Below are 22,959 nucleotides of genomic sequence, written 5' to 3'. Positions count from 1 at the left end.
CAGGTTAAAAAACAGACATTTTCATTCTCATAAAAATGATATGGAACAGGAAAAACTAATAGACTTTAAGTCCGTATTAATATTCTGCAATTCCACAGCAGCGCAGGAGATGGAATGATGGTTCTCTGAAAAGGCCAGAGTGGCTGGAGAAAGATACACACCAGAAATAAAACATCCAACCGTCTGCAGCTGAAATTGATGCCATTTCTACTATTACTTTTTTAATTAACATTTCTTAATCATCTCATCCATCTAGTGGGATTACAGTTTAATCTGGTAAATGCAAATTTGTGTATTTATGCTTTCAAAAAATAAGCTGAAAAGGTAGTACTTTCTTCATCAGTATTTGAATTGTGGCTTCTTGTTCTTGAAGAAATATTCAGTTTTCCCTGGATGGAAACCTTTTGTACCTTAAAAAAAAAAGTACCTTATAAGTATCTCATGGTGGGATGAAATACAAAGTCTTTTGTTGGCATTCCTGTCCCTTGCAGCATGAAGCCCACCTATAGCATAAGGCATCGTGTGAGAAGTGATGTAGCATCTCAGAGGATCCAACTTCAGAGAACTAAAAGAGAGTGGCTTTTTCCAAATAATCAGCATGCTTTTTGCTCTCTTCCATTTTCTTCAGTTTTGCTCCAAATCTCTCTAGTTCCACCCAGGGAAAACAGAAATGTGTACACAGTGAGCAGCCATTTGTCTCCATAAGTTGAGCTGTGATATCAGATAAACAGAGGCATCTGTCTGGGCAGTCTGGGGGTCTTCGTTGCACGCGCCTTCGTATGCACTGCCTGAACAAGTATATTCTCTTTCTGCCTTACAGCTCAGTGCAGTGATAAAGCCTGTTTGCAGCATATTACGATTTAAATTAGAGAAGCACATTTTTAAAGAACTGCAAATGCATTACACAAAAGTGCTTCACCACCACAACATACATATGTTTGTTTTGTTTGTTTGTTTTGTTTTATTAGTTTTGTATGCCGCCCACTCCCGAAGGACTCCGGGCAGCTCACAATAAAACAAGGAAAGGGGAATAAATAAGACGATACAAAAATTTAAAAATACACCACATTCACAATTGAAGCGGGGCTGGATACTTCAACGGCCCCCAGCCTGTCAGAACAGCCAGGACTTAGTAGCTTTACGGAAGGCCGGGAGGGTATTAAGGGTCCGGATCTCCACGGGGAGCTCCTTCCAGAGGGCCGGAGCAGCAACAGAGAAGGCTCTCCCCCGGGGGATCGCCAGCCGAGATTAGCTGGCAGATGGGACCGGGAGAAGGCCAAGCCTGTGCAATCGAATTGGTCTTTGGGAGGTAATTGGCAGGAGGCGGTCTCTCAGGTACCCAGGTCTGATGCCATGCAGGGCTTTATAAGTAACGACTAGCACCTTGAAGCGTGTCCGGAGACCAATGGGCAGCCAGTGCAGCTCGTGGAGGATAGGTGTAATGTGGGTGTACCTGGGTGCACCCACAATCGCTCGTGCGGCTGCATTCTGAACTAGCTGAAGTCTCCGAACACTTTTCAAGGGCAGCCCCATGTAGAGCGTGTTACAGTAATCCAGTCTTGAGGTGACGAGGGTGTGAGTGACTGTCTGAAGTGCCTCCCGATCCAGGTAGGGTCACAATTAGTGCACCAGGCGGACCTGGGCAAAGATCCCCCTGGTCACAGCCGACAAATGGTGATCTAAAGTCAGCTGTGGGTCCAGGAGGACTCCCAAATTGCGAACCCTCTCTGAGGGGCGAATAATTTCACCCCCCAGACTGAGAGATGGAATAGTTAGCCAATCTTTGGGAGGGAACATCAATAGCCATTCAGTCTTGTCGGGATTGAGTGCAAGCTTGTTCGTTCCCATCCAAACCCTAACAGCCTCCATCACTTCTACCGCTTCACTGAGTTGGCACGGGACGGACAGATACAACTGTGTATCGTCCGCATATTGATGGTATTTAATCCCGTGCCACCATATGATCTCACCCAGCAGCTTCATGTAGATGTTAAATCGGAGGTGGTCCTTGTTTAGTGCCTGCCTCTGATAGCAACCATTTGAAAATATAATGGTAATTAATCATAATAAATGGTGTAATATCATTTTTGATCAATGCTTGCATTTACACTGTCTGCACCTGAGACAGACAGACATTGGAATGAGAGAATGTTAGCATTGCGACAAGGTGTCATCTGCCTGCCTACCTACCTAATTTTGTATAGCCATTCAGCTCACAAAACAAGGGACTCTGGGCGACTTTTATCTAAATGGGGCAGAAGCAACCAATGATCTCCTTAGTGTGTGTCTTTCTTTTTCCTGTGGTTTGCTTAGAAACCATTTGTGGTTGCTAAATGAGGACTAAAGGCAATGTACCTTTGGGCGGCATATAAATTTTATAAATAAATAAATATAAATAAATAAGTACCTAGCCTCAGTTTGGTGTCTTTCTGGACTGAGTTCAACTCAAAATAAAATGAAACGATCCAAAGATAAAACTTGTCTGGATAAGATAGAGGAAATCTGAGGTTCTGTATTTGGCTGATTATCCCATCTATTCAGTAGACTCACCCTTTCTCACTGAACATCCTAGCTATCATATTTTTTTCCCTTCCTAGGACTCATATCCTAAAAATAGTCCCAAGACATTGATGTAAATGAAAATTGGTACAAGCAATATGATGATTATATCTCACGCCAAACATTTTTACTACTTTTCCCAACAGTTTATTATTTATTTTAAACAAAAAAAATCCTCTCATAATGTAGACTCACTGACAGATACGTGGCCACTGCTGGCTCTGCTGCTGTTATACCAAGCTATTTTTGAGGCACAGCTTTCTGTATTAGCTTTCTGTATCATAAGCTAAGACGGTTATAGAAAGTAAAATTCAAGTTGTTTCATTTTGTTTAAGAAGCAGATCAAGAAAGTAAAGTCGCCTTTGAGTGCAACTCAACTTCAGGTGACTTTGACACATTCAGACAATTTTCTTGGCCAGTTAAGGAACAGGTTTTCCACTGCCTTCTTACTGGATTTTTTTATTTATTTCCCAATATAGACTACAACATTGATTTCTCTCCACATATTTGCCAGGCCTGATCCTGCTTAGCTTTTTAGATAAGGCAAAGCCAGTGACATGCTCCCATCACAGCTAGGCTATTAATAATAATAATATTAATCTACTTACGGTATTTGTTGAGTTTCCATTTAAATGTAAACCACTGTCAAAGAGAGGGGAAGAAGCACGGCTGCTCTGATCACTTGATGGTCCCGGGGAACCTAAAATGGTTTAAAAAGAAATATTTTCTTCTAAATTTGAGCTTACCAGAGAACGATTAGCCGAAGTTGATTTAGAGGGGAAAATCCAATGCATGTAAACCACTTGATTTGTTTGTACAAATAAAGGAAAATATATGATTTAATTCATTTATGACTTAAGACAAAGATATAAAGCTGGTACTGAAGCTGAGGAAATAAGAGTTTGAAATGATTAACCAGGTTTAATAGTATACATTTTTTTTGCTATAGAACTCAAATTTTAACAGCAGCCTATGGAAACATATGCCAAATACCTGTACTTCATCTTAATTTCTACACTAGAGGTCTAGATTATTAAACCTATAAAGAGTGATTGAAGAATGGCGACATTTTTTGATCTCATCAAGTCAAGAAGAGACCCAACAGCACTTTTAAAGAAAATGAAATAATGCAACCCTAAAAAGGTTCAAGACCGGTTCTTCATCATATGTTATATAATATGTTTAAATTACATCAAAGCAGATTTTAGTTGAATGTTAGACAAACTTCATAATGATAAGATTAGTTTGGCAATCAGTTAATAAGAGAGGGAAGGAACTTTCATTCGCTCAATATTCTCATGCCAGGATTGAAGTAGATGCTTTAATTTGGATTCTGGTGCAACCATTCAGGAAGAATTTTATAGCCTTTTGCTATAAAAAGTCAGTTCTACACAGGGACTTCTATGACATTACTGCGTATCAGCAACTACATTATCAAAAAAGCAATTATTATTATACAATTGTATCACAGCGGCCAGTTGTTTCGCCGGATTTGGCATTGGTTACTAGTCGGGCCCCACCCAGGGGCCTAGGACGCCGTAACGTATTTTCGTAATATGCGTGCAGATCCAAGCAGTGCGGCTTTTTGCATTTGACTGATGGTGATTTTGTCAATTTTTAACTGTTTTAAATGTAATTCCAGTGCTTTTGGAATAGCACCCAGTGTGCCAATTACCACTGGAATTACCACTGCTGCTGGTTTGTGCCATATTATTATTATTTGCTTCTACACTTTATTTTCTTCTGTTACGGATTCATTTTTCCTTTATCTTTAATATTCTTTTTTATTTATTTTGCCAAATAAACAATCACAAACCACCCGAAGGTCTCAGCAAATGTAGCAAGACAGAAGTTCAAACTCACTGAGGAGCTTGTAGTTAAAAAGGCAATAATAGTCAGCACTTCAACAGAAGGCCTCCAATTTTAAGTTATTGGAAAAATTACAACTGGATTACTATAAGTTAATGTACTAAATACTAAAAGTTATGGGATAAATTAAAGCTGTTCTTTGACAACTGTTTTGAGAGAAGAGGACAATAGTGACACCGTACTGAAAGAGGATTTGTTTTGGAGACTTATTCAGCGAAGTAAAAGGATAGTAGATTTCTAATTGCATTGCCATTCTCACAACTGGATTTAAAAAATAATAATCTGAAGGGGCTTTGTGAAAATTGCAGCATTTACTTCATTCTGTACAATTGGAACTAAATCTATTTGTTTTTAAACATGAATAAGGAGTCTATTAAAATCATGGACTTTTGCTCCCAAGCAACCTCAAACAAAATACATGACATATCCAGTAATTTGCAGTTGAAGAATTATTTCTAAAGCTTTTCAAACAATACTGACAAAATGGCCTGTCTGACATTGATAATGACGCTTATGATGGGACCTTTCCCAAGAGGCTACTTTTACAGTTAAATTCAGACTTTATGCATATCTGCTCACAACTAAAAAGAGAAAAAAGACTGCAATATTGTTTATCCTTCCCTCTTTTTATAATTCTTCCTGCATTTTGAGGAGAAACATAATTAGTTTTAAAAGCTTCCAGCACAAATCAAATTTCATAACATTATAAGTAGCAATCTTTCCCCAGTTTAATGGGTTATGTTTCTTGGGATAAAATTATTAAAAATGAATTTGATGCAAAGATTACATAGAGAGTTACTTGTTTGTGTGTGTGTGTGTGTGTGTGTAGTTGGTTGATTGAAATGGTTTATAAATTTATAAATAATTCTCTATGATAGAATCCAAACATTACAATAATCACAAGGCAGCATTTTCATCTAAGGTTGCCTAGAAAATCCATTATAAAATTAATTTCAAGAGACATGACATAAGTTACCAAAATGGATCTATCATTGCATAAGTATACATAGTCTGCTGCTAACCAGAATATATTTTGGTCCAGACATTGCAAAGAATATTTGGGAAGCACTGAATAGCAGCTGCACATATATATTTCTATACACAGACACACAAACACACGTGTGTGTGTGTATCCCATAAAGTGGGCAAGAGATAGTGACTAAATATGCAGTATATTTTAAGAAAATTCCCCATGAAAATAATTTCCATTTTATTTATTTTTTTAAAATTACCATTATGCCATTTATATTTTTTAATGACCATTGGGCAGATGGATGACAAAATAAAAATAAAACTGATAGAGAATAGGTATACCCTTCTACCTCTCCTTCAGCCTCCCTCAATTCTCGCAAATTTGTTCTAGAATATTAAGAGGGATGCAATTCTGATAATGCACAGTATGTAAAAAGTTGAATTTTTTTATTAGTTTTTATATTTCTTGGTGGGGAATCTCTCTTAGGATACATAGTTTTTCAGTAATTAATATTTTCCCCTTATTTTTGTTTGTGTGTGTGCCCGTGCGTGCATGACAGTGGTGAGTTGCAGGCGGTACGCCCTGGTGGCTGCCCACTCGCCTGCCCGGCATCCATACCTGTCTTTAAACTCTTTGGCACTTTTGGGCACGCACACGGCATATACAGCGCCTGCGTGATGCTCCACTGAGCAGCTTGAGCATTGTGGAGGCTTGCGGAGGTGTTGCTGGAAGGTAGGATGTATGTGCGTGCTGCATGCATGTGCGCGCACTGCACGCGTTCATGTGGAGGACATCGGGCCCACCACTGGCGCATGAATATGTGTTATTTAGAAAACAGGGGATAAAGATTTGTTCAAAGTTATGCCATAGTTGAAGAAGCCAAGGAAGGTATTTATTCATTAGATTGATTTATTGCAGAGGTGTCAAACTCAAGGTTCACAACCACATTCAGCCCGTGGGGTGCTTAGATGTGGCCCACGGGGCTGCATTGAAACAGCAAAGGGCTGGCCCATGGTGCCTCTGCCAGCAAAAATGGAGTTTGGAAGGGCTGCCTGCGGTCTTCCTGGGCTCCATTTTTGGCTGCGACGGTTTCCTGCAGCCCTCCGCCAGTCAAAATGAAAGCCGGGAAGGCCCAGGGAGGGCTACAAGAGGTCATCACAGTGACATAGAGCTGGCCACGGCCATCCCGGCCCTCTGAAGTCAAACACAACCCTGATGCAGCCATCAATGGAAATTCAGTGTGACACCCCTGATCTATAGTCTTTCTCTTAAAAAAATAATGCTCAGGGTGGACAACAATCTCTTGCTTTGCCTTTTGACTGACTAGGAAAAATTCTGTCTAATGTAGAGCTTAGATATACCCATTGGGGGGGGGGGAGTGAAGGCCTACTTCCAATTCTCAAGGTCACACTATCAAAATTGGTAGGTCACCTGAATAGCTTGCTTAGCCACTAGGATTGACTTCTTCTTCTCTGATGCTTTCTGAACCTGTCTCTTTCTCAAGCATCAGGTCTGAGACAAAATACTCAAGAGCATATTTGCAGTATATTCATGTCATGACAAAGCTGTATAACAATATGAAAAAAGTGGAAACTCCACAATCTAAAAATAGAGTAAGCTTTCCCCATCCTCATTTCAGAGGGCAACTAGCGCTACAGACAAGGCATGCTTTCAGAGATCCAATAAACGGCATTTCTGCCAAATCAAATTGGCTTGGAAATTATTATATCTTCAGGAATGAGACAGAGGCTCGTGTCCGGTAACTCTGTAACCAATTTATTTTAACACAACTTGTAACAGTAACAGGTAACAACCAGGCAGGGTGCTGGTTTAACAATGTAGCAACAGAAGGATGATCTGTGTAGAGAGAGAGAGGCAGAGAAGCAGCTCCAGCTGGACTGGAGTGTTCGTCTGCTCTGGTGCTGAACCACTGACAGTTTGAACGAGTCTGCCTTTTATAGTTCCTCAGACTCGCCCGGCAACTGACAGGCGCGTCTGATTGGCTAAGACGCGCCTGGCTGCTGCCGAGCTGTCATTCTTAACAGCAAGGACTAACTTTTACTATACAACAGAAATTACTATGGGAGAAAGTTAATGCCTCAAGTAACCAGGCTCTGCGTCATATGGGGCTTTCTAGCTAACAAGCAGCACCTTGAATCCAAGATACCAGTTATTTCCAACAATGTCTAATTTCTAAAGGGGCAGCTGCAGCCTAGTGCATCCAGGTATTCAGGAGGAAAAAAAATCATGCTATATGGGCATAATAAGGAATGTCCTATGAGTTGCCTATTCGCTTAAAATTATCATAGTGTGAGCCAATTGACTAGTGAGCTGGCTTAGTTTAGGTTATGGTGAACTTGAACATTGCAAGCTTTTGCTGATGAAATCACATGCCTTCATATGGGCAAGAAAAACCAAATCCACAGTTATAAGCTAGGCAGCACCTGGCGCAAATGTAGCCACTGTGACGGGGAACTGGGTGTCCTTATAAACCATGACTTCAATAAGAGCCTGCGGTTTGCTGCAGCTGCCAAAAAAGCCTAATGCAGTTCTAGGTTACATCAATAGAGTCAACATCACATGAAGTGTTGCTTTATGCTGCAATGATGAGGCCACATTTGGAGCTCTTATGTTCAATTCTGGTCCCCAGGGGGAAAAAAAGATGCTGATGTTGGTTCATCTATACTAACCGAAATATGTCTGTATATGTTGGTTATACAGGGAGTTCTCAACTTGCAACAGTTCATTTTGTGACCGTTCAAAGTTACAACAGTACTGAAAAAGTGAATTATCACCATTTTCCACAACCTTTGCAGGATCCCTATGGTCATGCCAGCAGGCCTGGGGTTGATGAGTTCCCCTCCCCTCTCGACTTGTGTGGTTGTGTGATTCTTGGCTATTTTAACTTTGTTATTGTGTTCTATGCTTCCCTTTCCCTCTTGAGTTGTTCGCCGCCCTGAGTCCCTCCCAGAGAAGGGCGGCATACAAATAAAATAAATCTAAATCTAAATCTAAATCATGGGATCAAAATTCAGAAACTTGACAACTGGTTCATATTCAGGACAAACGTCCTGGGATCATGCGATCCCCTTTTTGCAATCTTCTGACAAGCAAAGTCAACAGGGAAGCCAGATTCATTTAACAACCGGGCTACTAACTTAACAACTGCAGTGATTCACTTAGGAATTGTGGCAAGAAAGGTCGTAAAATGGGGCAAAACTCACTTAACAAATACGTCCCACTTAACAACAGAAATTTTGGGCTCAATTGGAGTCGTAACTCAAGAACTACCTGTACAGAATATCAGTCCAGCCAGCCCCATCCTAGTCAGTTGGCAGTTTACAAATTGCTATAAAGAAATAAAGAAATATGAAGGGAGCAAAGACAAATTTTAAATAATACAGCATTTTGATCTACAGGCTTTCCTGAAATAAAGTACTCATGAAAGATGTATTAGGTATGAAGAAGTGTCCATTTGTTATGAGGAATATGGCACCAGAAAACATTTCACAGATATCTGTTAATTTCCCCTTACCCAATGGGAGCTTTAGAAATGACGGTACTTCCCTGAGGTATTGAACGGTGATGGCAACTTCATCGCCAGCATTTCGCAGTAGTTGCACCTGTCAGTGTGATAAATAACAGCTACTTTATACCAAAGAACCGGCCCCAGAGAGCAAACTAATGTACATCAAAAAGCTGCATTCTCACTATATGTGTCAGAAATTCAATATTCAACTTTATCACTGGAATGAAGATTACCTTGAGGATCAAACCACAACAATTATAAAGTGTAAGTGTATTATTCGTCACCAAGGAAGAGATGAAAAATTAAAAATATGAAAAACATTCTTAGCTCCTACACAGCAAAAACAAACAAATAAACAATGTTTCAAAGCCATTTCTTCTGTAACAGAAGACAATCCAGCTTCAAACTGTTTTCACACTTAATTATAGAGCAGGAAAAATAGTAAATACCTAAGTAGAAGATTCAAGACAAGCTACTTTATACCAAGTGTGTGTGTGTGTGTGTACTTTTCCCTTACCTATACTTAATCCTTTATTTCAAAATAAAATTTCACTTTGAATGACTGGTTAGTAGCAAAAGCAATAAGCACTTATGATAATATTTATAATATTACAGGTACCATTCAATTGGCAGCAAGTGCTGGCCAGGTATCCTCCCTTAATCACACAGAGTATATGACTGCAAACTGTACACTCTCGTTACAGAAGAAACTGGTTTTTTTATTCGTGAAAAGTCCCAGTTAACATATCAGCCCAAATTTGATAACCTGTCTCAGTGATGGCAAACCATTTTTGGCTCGCGTGCCGTAAGTGGGCGGGTGGAGCACAGGGGGGGGGGTCGTGTGTGGGTGTACCACACCCATAATGCAATGTGTGACACCCCCCCAGGGCGCATGTGCGCATGGCAGGCGCTCCCCTCATTTTTTGCATACTTTTTCCGCAAATGGCTCTGCGTAACACCGGTGGCACCCATGCCATAGATTCACCATCCCAGACCCATCTCATCACTGCTCAACCAACCGTTAAGAGCAATGTTCAGATTTCAGATTTGCCTTTAAGATATAGGCAATCCAGGCATGTTCATAACTCTGTCTCTTAAGTATTTCAACTGACTATGTGTTGTTACACTTCTTAAAATAACATCCAGACTTAGATCCGGGATACCTTGAGGTTCTTAAAATCTATTCTGACTATAATTGCCTGAATCCCTGCATATATATTGAAATATTAGCTTCTTTTTGGAAGTTGCCTAGTACTGGTATGATTGCTGCCTTTCTGCCAAACGTTGTCATTTAATTAAACAGACAAAGCATAAATGGGGCTTCTGGATGAAGACATTTGATGTATTTCCTAATATCAGGCCTCTTTTTCTCAAGACAGAGAGAGGAAACTCCACATTAAGTTAGGCAAAGATGGCAACCTGTGTTATTGGAAATGAAAACATCAGTGTAATATAAACTATGAGACAGTACAATAATGAGGAAAGGCCCCAAGTGAGCCATCTATAAGATCTATATTCCTACAAAAAGAAAGAGGGATTCATAAAAATATGCACACTCACAAAAAGAATTAAAAATGAAATAAAACTGGCATTTGAATACGTGCATATGGACAATGACCATCTGGGAAAACTATCTTTATATCATCAAATAAATTAGTGTGTATAAACTGGCAATTAATTAGAATCCTGGTGCTTTGATTTATCCCTTTATAACAAGATAGGATAGGATAGAATAGAATAGAATTTTTTTATTGGCCAAGTGTGATAGAACACACAAGGAATTGGTCTCCGGTGCATAAGGTCTCAGTGTACATATAAACAGCAAATAATAGGTCATAATCATAGTTAAAATCATTAATCATAAGTTACAAACAACAATGGATAAATCCTAAAAAAAAAACAATAAAAAGTAGTAGAAAAGATGAGAAAAGGGGACAGTGCAAAAGGGGTATGAAGTGTTCAGTAGAGTGATGACATGGGGGGTGGGAGATCTTTATGTCTGGTGGTTTTGCCACACGATGCTCTACAGAGACATCCTGAGGGAAGAAGTTGAAAGAGATTAGGTCCAGGATGTGAGGGTTTTGTAAATATTTTCTCAGCCTTCTTTCCGACACGGCATTTTCAGTGATATAAGGAATTTAAATGTTTAATTCTACAAAGATTCTTTCTGTTCAATATCAAGTATAAAGAGAGGGACGCAGAATGCACATGGGACATTCAGAACACTCATCTCACATAACACTGAATAAATTGGAAGGTGCATTAAAACAATTCAGCTTTTTTGTGGGGAAATTAATATCTAAATATTATGGGAATTATAAGGCAGTCAATTTGTTTATTAAAATAACTGTTTAAAAAATGCTGGTTGAGGTTTTGTCCATGTTTAATGAAAAAGATATTTATTTTCTAATCTTTCCAGACTGACAAATGAGGCTTTTTGAACTTCATTAATATCCATTTTAAAAGTGGAATGAATTGATATTTTCTCTCTAGGCCACCAACATCACCTAATCACTTTGCCCCTCTCTTTGCTAATGTTATGGTAATGAAGCCTTCAAATCTGCATCTGAAGCTGTTTAAGTTTCTAGGGGAAATGGTGTAATTGAAAGGAGTATGGCTCTCAAGCTCTTTTGTGACCAACCAAAAGGAAAATATAAAAATTCACATTAGTATGCTGTAGCAACAAGTTATAATTTTATGGTAAATCATGCCACTAATTATAATTTAATCAGATAGCACAGAATAATTCATTAATTTTAAAACATCATTTACAACTTTTTGCTCAGTATTAGCAATTTATGTCATGATAATAAAGCACAATTTCAAATTAGTCAGTCTTGGTAAAAGCAGATATACATAATATTTCAGATATCCGTCTGGTCCTTGGCCCTTCCTTGCTAGTATTAACTTCAAATAAATAACTTTAGGCTGACCTCAGACCTTTCAAGAAGACCAAGTCAGATAACAAGACTCTGCAAGGACTCCCGGAACTCCATTTTATTGTTAAGAAATATAACAACAGACTCTTGAAAGCTTGACAAAGATTCGATGTTCCCTTCTTTTACCAAAGAGGAACAACCGGGAATTGGCTACTGTCATTGAATTGACAGACTGATTTACCATGGCTAAAAATTATCTATTAACAATGAGACTCTAAACTTAATAGGGTTAACTCTTCTCAACTCCCTTACTTCCAAAGATAATATGTGTTTACATTAAATGTGTGTTTACTTATTTATTTATCATATTTAAGAACTGCCTATCTTTCTCACAGTCAGACTCTGGATGATGTACAATACAGCATAAAAACAATATATAAAATTTTAAAAGATCAATGAATGTTAAAATCAATTAAAAGGTGGGGGAGGGGTTTCCACAGCTGCATGCACATCTGGTGCTCCAACCGAGGGCACCGAGTCATGTTTTTACACACCTTTTTGTAAAGCCAGGAGAGGTCTCACCTTTATGGGAAGATGTCTCTCACAGGGCGGGAGCAAAGGCGGTTCAATAGCAACGGCACTTAGACTTATATACCGCTTCACGGTGCTTTACAGCCCTCTCCTAAGGGGTTTACAGAGTCAGCCTATTTGCCCCCCAAGAACAATCCGGGTCCTCCTTTTACTGACCTCGGAAGGCTGAGTCAACCTTGAGCCTGGTGAGATTTGAACTGCCAAAGTCAGCTGGCAATCAGCAGAAGTAGCCTGCAGTATTGCACTCTAACCACTGTGCCACCACGGTTCTTAATGTTTGGGAATAGAAACTTATTGATTTTTTAAAAATTGATTTTAATTTTATTCAAAAGTGATACAAAACACCAAAAAATTTAAAGAAACGAAGAAGAAAAAATCCAAACAAGACATTAAAAAGAAAAAAGTGCATTAAAAAAGACTCATATATATATATACACAGACTATCTCCACAGTTAAATGCTCATTAATATCTTATAATGATATTAATTTCTCACCCCTTGGAAAATAGACCCAAAGAATTTTAAATTACTTTGAAACAGCAATAAAACATTGATATCATTTGTAAAAGAAGTGACATAACAACATCCCATCAACTCTACATACACTACTTCATTCCCATCATCGCAATCACAATAGCACTTAGACTTATATATTGATTCACAGTGCTTTACAGCCCTCTCTAAGCGGTTTACAGAGTCAGCATATTTCCCTCAACAATTTGGGTCCTCAGATGGAAGGTTGAGTCAACCTTGAACCCCATTGGAATTGAACTCCAAACTATGGGCAGACAGCAGTCAGCAGAAGTGGCCTGCAGCACTGCATTCTAACCATTGAGCCACCCTGGCTCATAGCATAGTCCAATTTTTATGGAGACAATCTAGCCTATTGAACTTGGTGAGATGGCCAGATAACCTCTTTTATGGGTCCCTGATATTTTAATTAATTGAGGAATTGTCTATTCGTCTGGGAATTTATAGGATTGTCATGTAGCACAATTATATCCTACCCTAAAATACATTGAGACTGTGTGATTCTGCCTTTTAGGAACATCCATTGGCAGTAAAGAAGAAGCAGTCAAGAAATATCCTACAGATATAATACCTACTAAAATAATCATGAAAGCCGTGTAAAAATGTGCAGAGGCTGGGATGTTTCTATAAAAATCAGAAAAATGCAGGCAATGATATTTCCTCTAACATTCTATGGAAGTGAGACAGGATAGAAAAAATATGGACTCCTTTGAAAACACCTGAGAGTAATGTGGTTAGGAAAACAAGCAAGCGAATGGATCATGAAAAAAATCAGCTCAGAGATCTCACTTGAAGCACAAATGACCAGCCTCAAATTATCTTATTTCAGAAACATTATAGCAATAGCAATAGCAGTTAGACTTATATACTGCTTCATAGGGCTTTCGGCCCTCTCTAAGCGGTTTACAGAGTCAGCATATCGCCCCCAACAACAATCCGGGTCCTCATTATGTGAATAGCTGGGCTTCTGAAGGAGGCTTTAAAGCTGGGAAAAAAGTGGAAAGAAAGAGAAGACAAACAGCAGCAAGGTGGATAGGCAAAGTTACAGCGGAGGTGAGTGGATCATTTGAAGATCTGAAGGACCAGGTTAGGAACAGATCAGCGTCTGATTGTTAAGAACCAACACCAATTTGGTGAGATGTCATCAAATAATCACTGGAAACCGACTACAAACAAGGCAACATTCACAGCATCAGGTTATGCAATCATTTCACTAAGCTAAGAAAGTATATATATATATAGAGAGAGTGCCAATATTATAAATGGACACCCAATCAATTCTTTCCTTATAGAGCCAATATTCTGAATATGCTTCCTAAATGAATGAGAAGCCAGGAAGGGCCAAGCCATCTTATTCTTGCCAATTCAATATTCCAATTGATAAAGTCTGTTTATCATTAGTCTTCAAAAAGAGGGGGGGGGGGGGACAGATAAAAAAAAACTAACAATACTAAGATGATTCTAAAGTAGATAATTAGCAATTATTTTGTAAATAAGTTGAATGTGATGCTGACTGTGAGAAATCTTCCTGGATTTGTCCCAAACAGATTAATTTTAGTTCTGCAGAGACAAATGAAAGCCAATCTCCATTATAGCTAAATGGGCAGATAAAGTACAAAAAAAGGAAGATACTAACTTAATATGTATGTCAAAAAAATTCTAATGGGAAAGTGATGAGTTACAGTTTAAAAGATCATAATGGAACAAAGCATTTTTATAGGTGCAAAAATGTAAAGTTTAACCAAAAGCATAGGTTGGGGCTATAAGAAATCCATGAAGTACATCCCCCAACTGAAAATAAAAATTAATAAATTTCTGGCTTAGGTTATAAAAAGAGACATCTCTTTCTCTATCACTTCCAAAGAATACTATACTGAGAAATTTCCTTACTCACTAAAGCTGGACATCTGGTTCATTTGAAAATCTTGGGATTTTCATCTTGTGTGATGAAGACTCACACAAATATTATTCTGGGTATTGAAGTGGACACAGTAACTAGTTGGTTGGTAGCTAAGAAATGTCTTCAGAAAAGCACCAGCATCACCTCTGTCTTTGTTATAAATAGTAATTTGTTGGATAAGATCATAGCTTCTTTTTGTCAACTTTTGAGATAGTTTGTCCTCAAGCATCAACTAATAATGAAATTAATTAACCTCTGCTTTATAAAGGTTCCTTTTATTTCTTATTCTAAATCAAAAGGCAATAGCAATCACTTGTTAAGGATACTATTAACCAAAAGACTCCACACAAAAAAATATGAATGGGCTCTCATCATCCTGGTATGTCCCTTTCTGCAGAAAGTGCCAGCAGCATTTGGGGTAGGCTGAGAGCAGAGTCATTGGTAACATAGCAAATGTGCAAGCAAATAATGCTTTGCTATCAGTAACACAATTATACCCTTAAACGTTTTGAAACACACACTCACAGACAGACATGCACATCCATAGATAGAGATGATAAATAGAGATATTGCTGCAGGATGCAGGCAGAACTCATAAGCTTGCTTGATCCTATTTCCTAACCTGCAGCCTAGATTTAGAATGGAGTTAGCAAACAAAAAATGTGTTTGATAAGAAACCCATGAAACAAAATGCTATACAGTTTGGAAACAGGAGAGGGGATAGAACTGACAACAGTGTAAAGAGTTTGCATACTAAGCCAATGGTTAGATTTTATATTTCTCTTTTGTCAGTTAAGGAATTTTAGAATGTTTACACCCTCATCTCCAATGGCTGTGATGCCAGGAGGCATTAGAAATGTTCCTGACCAAATGACTATTCTCTTCTAAAAGGACTACAATTCTCTGGGCAAAACAAAAGTGAGTGCGAAGACATTTCCAAGAAAGTAAAGGAATCGTAGTTTCTGTTATAATTTCGATAGACACAGAACAACTTCCAAATGCTGGGTCCTTATTTTGCAAAAGGGATGTTGAAAAATATTGATAAGGATTAAACAACTCAGGCTGTAAAATCCACCATGGATTTCAGTCAAAAGAAATATAAGGTCTGTCCAAATGGATTCCATCAAAGCACAGATGGGCAGCAATGGACACTACCTGCCAATGTGTCTATTCAACAATGTGCACAAAGAAAAGTAAATATGGAAAGATTGAAAAAAAGATGTTCGTATTTCATACACACACATACACACACACACACTTCCCTTTTGGGATTTTACAAAGCACTCAAGAGGGAGTAAGTATTAGTAAGCAAAAGAAATTGAAAAAGATAAGCCAAAAGGGAAAAATGTACCAGATTTAATTTACCGCAATACTATTTATTGTATTGTTCCATAATTTTTGACCTTTGTACTCCCTCCTTCCATCACATCCATACCCACTTCATCAACTTCACTTCATCAATCAAAAATTGGAAGGGCACTATGTAATAAAATGAAATTCAATGGTGAAGAGAGTAAGGTTCTGCATTTAGGCAAGAAAGACCAAATGCACAGGGACAGTATAGGTGGTACCTTGCTCAACAGTAGTAACTGTGAGAGGGATCTTGGAGTCCCAGTGGACGACCATTTAAATAGGAGCCAGCCGTGTGCAGCAGCTGCCAAAAAAGCCAACACAGTTCTAGGCTGCATCAACAGAGGGAGAGAATCAAGATCACGTGAAGGGTTAATACCACTTTATAAGGCCTTGGTAAGGCCACACTTGGAATACGGCATCCAGTTTTGGTTACCACGATGTAGAAAAGATGTGGAGACTCTAGAAAGAGCGCAGAGAAGAGCAACAAAGATGATTAGGGGACTGGAGGCTAAAACATATGAAGAACGGTTGCAGGAACTGGGGATTTCTAGTTTAATGAAAAGAAGGACTACGGGAGACATGATAGCAGTGTTCAGGGGTTGCCACAAAGAAGTCAAGCTATTCTCAAAAGCACTTGAAGGTAGAACAAGAAGCAATGGGTGGAAACTAATCAAAGAGAGAAGCAACTTAGAACTGAGGAGAAATTTCCTGACAGTTAGAACAATTAATCAGTGGAACAGAAGTTGCCTCCAGAAGTTGTGAATGCCCCAACACTGGAAGTCTTTAAGAAGATGTTGGATAGACATTTGTCTGAAATGGTATAGGGTTTCCTGCCTAGACAGGGGGTTGGACTAGAAGACCTCCAAGGTCCCTTCCAACTCTGTTATTGTATTGTATTGTAACTGCATTTTGATTTCAAAATGTAATTAATAAACTTAATGAAACATCAATACAGTGTATTCACTCCCTTCTAAATCTTAATATTCTTCCCTCTCTCAACCCTTACACTCTTCTTTCATATATTTGTCTTAGAATTACATGCTATTCATTTTCTCCGTAATATTGAATACTGAAAACCTCCGTATACCTCTTTCTTTCACTTTTTATTACGATCCATGTTAATTCATCAACCATTCATTCTTGATCATAACTTTTTTGGTTGTACTACATAAACTTAAGTATCTCATTTCCACAGCAAGTAACTTACTTTTATGTTTCTTCTGACACACCCAGCTCTCACATATAATAAAGTGAGTAGGAGCCCCTAAAATACATATTTTAGTTTCTTCAACCATACATCCATTCTTAGAAAAGACCACTTTCTTTCGAGCAGCATTTGCAAGTCTTAATATTTCTCTAGCCATTTTCTCGTGTTTGGAAAACTTTCTTCCAAGGTACAAACAATTCGATTTCATCAGTTACCGGTAGGTATAACTTAATATGCTTAATTTTTCCAATCAGACACAAATAAGTAGGAATTTATTTTCAGGTTTATAGTCATGCTCCTTAACTGTCATTTTATCTTTGAAATCACAGTTGTCTTTAAGCAGTGATAATCATCCTAGGAGTCTCTTATTGGCCTCTGTTACCCTTCATGAGTATCTTTTGAAATGATGCTTTTTATTAAGAAAGTGTTAACTAAATCATCAGCCTTAGTTGAACCCGTACCACATGCCTTAGCAAGGATATATTATTTGTAAGAGTCTGACACACATATATTTAGCTGATAAATGTTTAACAGAATAGTAATAGCAATAGCACTTAAACTTATATTTACAGCACTTTCTGAGCTGTCTAGAACCATCTGGGCTGGCCCCTCGTTTTACCGACCTTGGAAAGATGGACGGCTGGGCTCTTTCTCATATTTAGTATTTGGAGCATACGTTCTATAGAACCTTGAAAGAGAATGTGAGGAAATGCGTTCCTTTAAAAAAACGTTCTAAGTGCCCATATCTTTCTCAATGTTCATACAACTACTTGTGATGGATGGTATATTTATTTGTTGCTGAGCCCGAGTCTCAATTCCATTTCAGATTTGTATAGGAAAAAGTCACTTAATTGTCATTTTGGAGGGTTGCAATACTACAAAGGTTGAATTTATTTTACTGTTTGTGAAATTTAATTTCACCCTTCTCCCTCACAATCTTGCTTTCATTTCACAGTTATATTATGGACATACTGATTAAACTTTTTCTTTACGTATGTGGTTTTCATTCTTGATATGTATTCTTTGTTATAAGATGAACTCTATGTTATAAAGTAAACAAAATGAGAGAGTATAAGAAAGAGGTTCAGAAACCATTTAAATTTGAAAATTACTACAGAGAAGCTGAACAGTGAAGGCGTACATACTTCCAAACAAATTGTCTCATCATATTTTGTTTTTGTGAATGCTCTTTAGCAAATGAAAAATGTACCCAGTGAATTGGGATGTTTGTTGAACTCCTCAAAATAAAAGTGACATCTTATCACAGGGTCACTTTTGCTCAATTTTACATCTTCTGGCTGCCATTTAGAGCAGCTGTTTTATTCAAAGGTCTGGATGGTGACATAACCAACATATTTTTAGGTGAAGAATGTCAATTTTATAGTGAAATCTGTGTCCGTAGCAAGTTTGGTCAGACAGGATGAAATGAAAACCTGGGTAGAATAAATAAGAACTGTGTCGCTGAAGCAGAGCAGATGTATAACTGATCTGGAGCAACACAGGAGGAGAAAAGCATGGGAGGGAAGCATCAGTGATACCTGGTGATCAAAGCATCACATTTTCTAAAAGTATCAATAGAAAACACTGATTATTTGCACAGTGAGAAATAACTGATTGGAACACATCACAAAACAAACACAGACACACAGAAACTCCCACAAATGCCATCACATTGTTCCATTTTAGAACAAACAGTACATAATAAGTTAAAGAAAATCACAGCAGAGGATTGAAAAAAGAAAAGATCTCATAACTAGATTCATATGTAAACTGATTTTCATATATGCACTATTAGCTAACTTGCTTATCCGTTTATTTAACAGATTAACATGGTTGTCCGATAAACATGCTACTGGGTGGCTAACAATAAATAAAATAAACCCAATAATAATTTTAAAAAACAATTGAAAGCAACATTTCATTAACACAGCAAACTCAACAAATAACCAATCACCTCACCAAGGACCAACATTTGGGGAAAGAGTCTGGTCTTTAAGGCCTTAGGCAAAACGGAAGGGTTGGGGCCATCTGGATCTCAGGGGTTGTGCTCAGGTTCCATAGGACAGATATTACAACAGAGAAGACATCATTCCTGCTGCTGTTACCTGGCATTGTTTAACAGAGAGAATGTGGAAGACACCTTCCTCTGCCAGAACTCACAGAAACCACACAAATAATAGGAGACTGATAGTCTTGCCCTAAACCATGAAGGATTGTACAGCTGATAACCAGCATCTTGAGTTGAACTCCGAAGTCTACAAAGAAGCTAGTCAACTCATAGAGATTGTTACACGGTTGAATTGAGAATTCCCATTATCTACACGTGCCTTGCGTTCTGGATCATTGGCTGCTTCTGAGGATTTTCAAGGGCAACCCCATTTAAAGAGGACTACTGTACTGCTGATAGATGGTAAGCAAATTATGACTGACAATAAACAAGGAAAAGGAACAGCTAGCACAAAAGATGGAACCCTGCAAAAGCCCTCCAGCTCTCCAGCTCGAGTTCTTCCCCAGTTCTTGAACAGAAGCCAAAGACACGAAGGACCTGGGAAAATGCTACATATTTCAGAGCCAAAAATGACAAATGCTCAAATCGGAGAGGTTCCCCCAAACCATAACTGTTCAGGCCTATAGGGCTTGAGCCTTTTTTTTTAGGCTGGTGTAGCCTCCAGACACTAACCCAGAGCATAACTGAGTCCCTCTGAGTAGCAAGTTCAATGTATACATAAAACAGGAGCAGAGAAAGTAGAGCCCTTTGGGGCTGGGACTATTCTCTCTCTATCAACATCAACAAGGAAGGACCAGTGGAGGAAGGAACAGAACTCCTGCCACATTGTCTTTCTACTCTCCTAATCCCCTATGTCGGTCCAGAGGGATATAAGGACGGATGGTATCGAAAGCCACTAAGAGTTCAAGGGAGGCCAGGATGGATGCACCTTAACCAGCTTTACCACACTTTAAAAACTAATTATGTGAAATATGGTGAGTGAACATTGTGCATTGTAATTCTCACTAGGTACACCAGACAATCAAATTCCACATGAAGACAAAACCTACTTTTATTTAGTTTGGCTACTCTAAGAAAACCTTGAGAGACTGATAGTGTTGTATGTCCTCTTATTTTTTATACAGATAGTCCTTGTTATGATTGCTCATTCAATGACTGTTCAAAGTTATGACCATGCTGAATGAGGGGAGCTTATGACAGGTTCTTTTGAAGTTGCAGTGATCATGTGATTGCAATCCATGCACTTGGGTTCCCAAATAAACACTAGCATCTTCACAAATAAGCCATGGTCACATGATCACCATGCGTGACTTTCCTGCAAGCAACATCAATGAAGAAGACAGCAAGGAATGTCACAGGTTGTTCCCACTGTTTTGTCTCCTGAGGGGAGCTGCTGCGAAGGACCTCATCGTCTACCGCCCCTCCCCCATTCTGAGCTCCAGAGGGTATGACTATCCGGCATAACTTAGATTTTGTAGGAGAATGAATAGGAATCTTTGCCTATGCACCACTATAACTTGTAAGTCAGAAAGGCCTCTATACGGGCATTTTTCTTCTCTTTCTGCTGCCAGCAATCTTCACTGGTATTTTTACCCCCAACCCCTCAATTGTTTTAAGAAGGAAATAATAAAAAATGATTTTGCATTAATTGCTAATTTGGGCCTTTCCTTTCACAAAATCCTTTGATTCAGTTCATAACAGAATAAGACTGCATATATTGTTTCAGATTTAATCCTTGTTAATAGTTACTATAATCATTTTAACTGCTTAGAATGTGACTAAAATTATCATGAATTGGGCATGATGTTTTTCAGTTATTAAGTTCTTATCATGACAAATGAAGTGATTTGTAGCAAAAAAGCTTTTTTTAAAAAAACAGGTATGTGATACCAATGCAGTGTTATTTGTTTTCTCCAAAGAAAAATATTAATGGTGCCATGGCACAAATATTACAGAAATTATAGATAATGACCCAAAAGAGTCAAATTTCATTTTCAAAAGGAAGTACCATATTTTTCATAATATAAGACACTCTGGAGTATAAGACACACCTTAGTTTTTGGGGAGAAAATAAGAAGAAGAAAAAATTCTGCCTCTGCCTACCAGCTTCCATGGTGCTCAGCTGACACATGGTAACAAGGTCAGCCAATGAATAGGCAGAGCAACCGAGTCAGCCAATGAGGGCTATTTGGACTCTGAAATTTGCTGTGTGAGTCAGGAAGGAGACAGGAAGGAGCCTGGCTTAGCCGAGAACTGAAAGTGAAACTGCTTGTGTTTTGCTTGTATTTACTGCTACCTTGGAAAAACCTGCTTTTGGTGATGTATTGTGTGTTATTATGATTTTGAATCCTGCTGAATCAGTTACTGTGCTGTCTGAATGTGATGGCTGCTGAAAGCTCTGACCAGCCAGGTCAGCTTCAGCACTTATTGCAGCCTGATTCAGCCCAGCTGATTGGCGGGTGGATCGGACTGCCAGAATACCCCTCCAATCAGCTGCTCCAGGCTGCAGGGATTGCCACAGACCATCGCTGCCTCCATGCCTCGCGTTTTTGGACTCTGGTGGGGCTTCATTCAGTGTATAAGACGCACCCAAATTTTCACCCTCTTTTTGGAGGGGTGAAAGGTGCGTCTTATACTCCGAAAATTACAGTAACTCTGATATGAAATCAAGCTTCACATTGATTTATTTTATAAATATATTTATAAAATTGATTTTCTGCCTTTCAGGTGATTCTTCTGTTACTAAAAGAGTGGATGCACTTAAAATAAAAATGTAACTATATCAGCTAAGGATTTTGAAAGGTATCATTTGAAAAGTGATGATACCCCAAATAAAAAGTGAAAACATGAAAACATATGTGAGTATGAGACAGGTACACAAACTAATTAGACAGGGGAAGCAGCATCCAATGAAAGATTCATCAAATCACTATGCAATACAATTGGAAAACAGCATGAATTAATGCATTTAATCCAAAGGAAAGAAGAAACCGAGGGAACCTCACTTCTCTCAGATGTGAGTTTCACAATCGGGATTATACTAAGAAGACAGAAGACTCATCAATGCATTTTAAGATGGTGAGTTTATGATTTTAACAATTTTAAGTTGATATGGAAGGATAGAATTCTTCAGAAGGCCAGCAATAAACTATTAAGGCATTGAAGGTCATGGTTGCAAGGCCCAGGTGTTGCACTATATACTAACAACAGATTTTGGTTTGGTGTAATTCCACTTTTTCTGCAGTCTTACTTTACTTGCTTTTTAATACTCAAGGTGATGAACATACCTAATATTCCTTCTTCCTTCTATTTTCCCTGCAACTCTGTGAGTTGGGATGAAAGACACTGACTAGACCAAAATCACTCAGTAGCTTTCATGCCTAGAGCAGGACTAGAACTCAGTCCCCTGGTTTCTAGGTCACCACTTTTAACCATTACACCAAACCACCTTTAATCTCTTACTTAAATTGTACTAGAATTCTATCAATAGAATTACCTTTCTTCTCCCATTAATTCAGCCAGCATTTCACTAGACTTGTTAAATCATTAAGTATATTCAGC

The 22,959-nt window shown here is 38.4% G+C and overlaps 1 protein-coding gene across 4 annotated transcripts in view; it reads right to left on the bottom strand.

Annotated features, from left to right (window-relative positions):
- SNTG2 (syntrophin gamma 2) overlaps positions 1-22,959 on the bottom strand; it is a 228,335-nt gene that overhangs the window by 89,597 nt on the left and 115,779 nt on the right. For all 4 annotated transcript variants that reach the window (XM_032213408.1, XM_032213409.1, XM_032213410.1 and 1 more), the window contains 2 exons: positions 8,937-9,024; positions 3,168-3,259 (listed from right to left, as the gene is read on the bottom strand). In XM_032213408.1, the coding sequence (XP_032069299.1) occupies positions 3,168-3,259; positions 8,937-9,024 (180 nt within the window). The remainder of the gene's footprint in view (positions 1-3,167; positions 3,260-8,936; positions 9,025-22,959) is intronic.

This window comes from Thamnophis elegans, chromosome 3 (assembly GCF_009769535.1).
Source record: "Thamnophis elegans isolate rThaEle1 chromosome 3, rThaEle1.pri, whole genome shotgun sequence".
Lineage (NCBI taxonomy): Eukaryota > Metazoa > Chordata > Lepidosauria > Squamata > Colubridae > Thamnophis > Thamnophis elegans.
Note: the sequence above shows the minus strand (reverse complement) of the source record. Positions and strands in the feature narration are given on the sequence as shown.